Below are 2,516 nucleotides of genomic sequence, written 5' to 3' on the forward strand. Positions count from 1 at the left end.
GAAAAAAAAAATCAAATATGGTGGTTGTCGGAGATGTGATTGCAAGCAAAATCATTGAGAAGCTGGTGGAGGTTGGGTTTGACTACGCAGCAGACCAGTTTTTTGCTCGGCGAAGACGAATGAACGACGAGCTTCAAAGGCTCAAGGATGCTCTTCCTCGTATCCGAGCTGTCGTAAACGCAGCGGAGAGCGGGCAAGGAGAAATAACCGGCGACCTCAACAAATGGCTATGGCAACTTAAGGGTGCTGTCTACATGGCCAGTGACGTACTCGATGATCTCGATTATAATGAGATACAGAAGCGAGTGGAGACGGATGCTGCAGGAAGCGGACCTCGTGGCAGCAAGGTGAGCGGTTTTATTTCCGATTCTAAACGAAGAGTTTCCAAGTTTAGTAAAAGAGCCTTTAAATCCGACCCCACCCTCGAGAAGCTAAGGGGGGCTGTCAAGAGGCTAAGTGAAGTGGCGGCAGGCGTTGAAGTTTTTAACAGTTTGGTAACAGAGCGTAACCAACAACAACAACAACAACAACAACAAGAACAACTTCGTGAAACTGGACCTATTGTAAGGGAGAGAGATGTGCTGGGAAGGGATGGGGATACGAAGGAAGTGTTACAGTGGTTGCTGTGGGCGCCCATCGCTAATGAGGATCACGAGGGCATCTCTCTTTTCTCCATTGAGGGCCTCGGAGGAGTCGGAAAGACAACCCTTGCACAAGTCGTCTACGGGGATGACACCTTACAGAGTTCCTTTGGCATCAAAATTTGGGTGTGTGTCTCCACTCGCTTTGATGTTAAAAAGATTACGGGAGACATCCTAGAATGCGCTGCACAAAGGAGACCGGACGTCGGAGGACTTGGCCCACTACAGGAAGCTCTCGAGGCCTTGGTGTCATCTAAGAAATTTCTCCTCGTCTTGGATGACGTTTGGAATGACGACGATCTCTCTAGTTGGCAGACGTTGTTTGCTCCGTTGAGGTGTGGACTTAAAGGAAGTAAAATCATTTTAACTGCCAGATCGGAGGAGGTCGCCGAAATGGCTACACTAGCTTTGGGAGGGATGGCAAACGAGTCGATGAAGTTAAAACCCTTGGATGGTAATGACTTCTTATCACTTTTCAACCGATACGCATTTGCTGGAACAAATCCCCATAATCATGGGAAGCTGCAATCAATTGGCGAGCAAATAGCTGGAAGGCTTGGAGGCTTGCCGCTGGCTGCCAAGACGATTGGAGCGTTATTGCGTTCTAACTTGGATGACAGTCACTGGACGAATATTCTGCAATCTAGTCGTATATCAGATCATGGACCACAGAGAGATGGTGTGATGCCGGCTCTGATGTTGAGCTACTATTATTTACCGAAGCACCTAAGACCTTGTTTTGCATTTCTCAGCACCTTTCCTCAAGATCACCGGTTTCTCAAAAGCGATCTAGTTTTAATGTGGATGGCGCTCGGCTTCATCCAACAATCTCCTCAGAATCTAGCACAGGCACCAGAGGATATTGGAAGCCGCTACTTTGATGAGTTAGCCAAACTGACATTTCTTGAAGATGAGTTAGCCAAACTGACATTTCTTGAACAATATGATAGTTGGATAAATCCCTCAACTCAATATGATAGTTGGATAAATCCCTCAACTCAAGGACGGGAAGAAGAGTACATCATGCATGATCTTTTGCATGATCTGTCAAGCAAAGTATCTCATGGTGAATGCTTTACGTTTGTTGGAGATACATCAATCAACCAGATCCCAAACACGGTACGTCATTTGTACTTTGAAACCGGTGATCTTGATCTTCTCAAAGATATGGACAAATGGAAGAACTTGCACACCCTGATTTTAAAATTCAATGGATACAATGATGAGCATGCCGTGGCTTTCCGACAAGTGTTTGAATCACTAGAAAGCATTCGAGTGTTGCGCATCACTATTGAAGAAATGGAAGTGTTGCCGTGTGCAATAGGTAAATTGAGACATCTCAGATATTTGTCAGTTGATCGTGGTTTTACTCGGTTGCCTAGTTCAATCTGCAAGCTTTACCACCTGCAGGTACTTGCTTGTAGCAGTATTGCAACTTCTCCAGTTTTGGTCTTGAATAACCTTATTAACTTGAGACATCTGCTGCCAAATCATATTCCCTATGGAAACATCGATGGGATTGGGACTCTTACTTCGCTTCAAGGGTTGTCTCTTAGAGCTGGTGCTTATAATAAACTTAGCGAACTAAAGGACCTGAGAGAGCTTCAGGAACTTCGGATTAGTGGCCTTCGGAACCAACGACATGACGAGGAGGTTAGTCTGGTTCAGTTACATGATAAAAAGAGACTCCAAGTGTTACATTTGGATTGGAATGATGATAGTGATGCAGCAGAGGAGTATGAAAAGGTGCTCGATTGCCTCCATCCGCCTGATAGCCTCAAGGAACTCGAAATTGCACGGAGTATGAAAAGAGACTCCAAGTGTTACGTTTGGAATGGAATGATGATAGTGATGCAGCAGAGGAGTATGAAAAGG

General features: G+C 45.3%; 1 protein-coding gene across 1 annotated transcript in view; it reads left to right on the plus strand.

Annotated features, from left to right (window-relative positions):
• LOC109831334 (putative disease resistance RPP13-like protein 1) overlaps positions 18 to 2,516 on the plus strand; it is a 9,280-nt gene continuing 6,781 nt past the window's right edge. Inside the window, exons 1-2 of the mRNA XM_020398665.1 lie at positions 18 to 1,540; positions 1,571 to 2,505. Coding sequence (XP_020254254.1) covers positions 18 to 1,540; positions 1,571 to 2,505 — 2,458 coding nt within the window. The remainder of the gene's footprint in view (positions 1,541 to 1,570; positions 2,506 to 2,516) is intronic.

This window comes from Asparagus officinalis, chromosome 2, assembly GCF_001876935.1.
Source record: "Asparagus officinalis chromosome 2, Aspof.V1, whole genome shotgun sequence".
In the NCBI taxonomy this organism is placed as follows: domain Eukaryota; kingdom Viridiplantae; phylum Streptophyta; class Magnoliopsida; order Asparagales; family Asparagaceae; genus Asparagus; species Asparagus officinalis.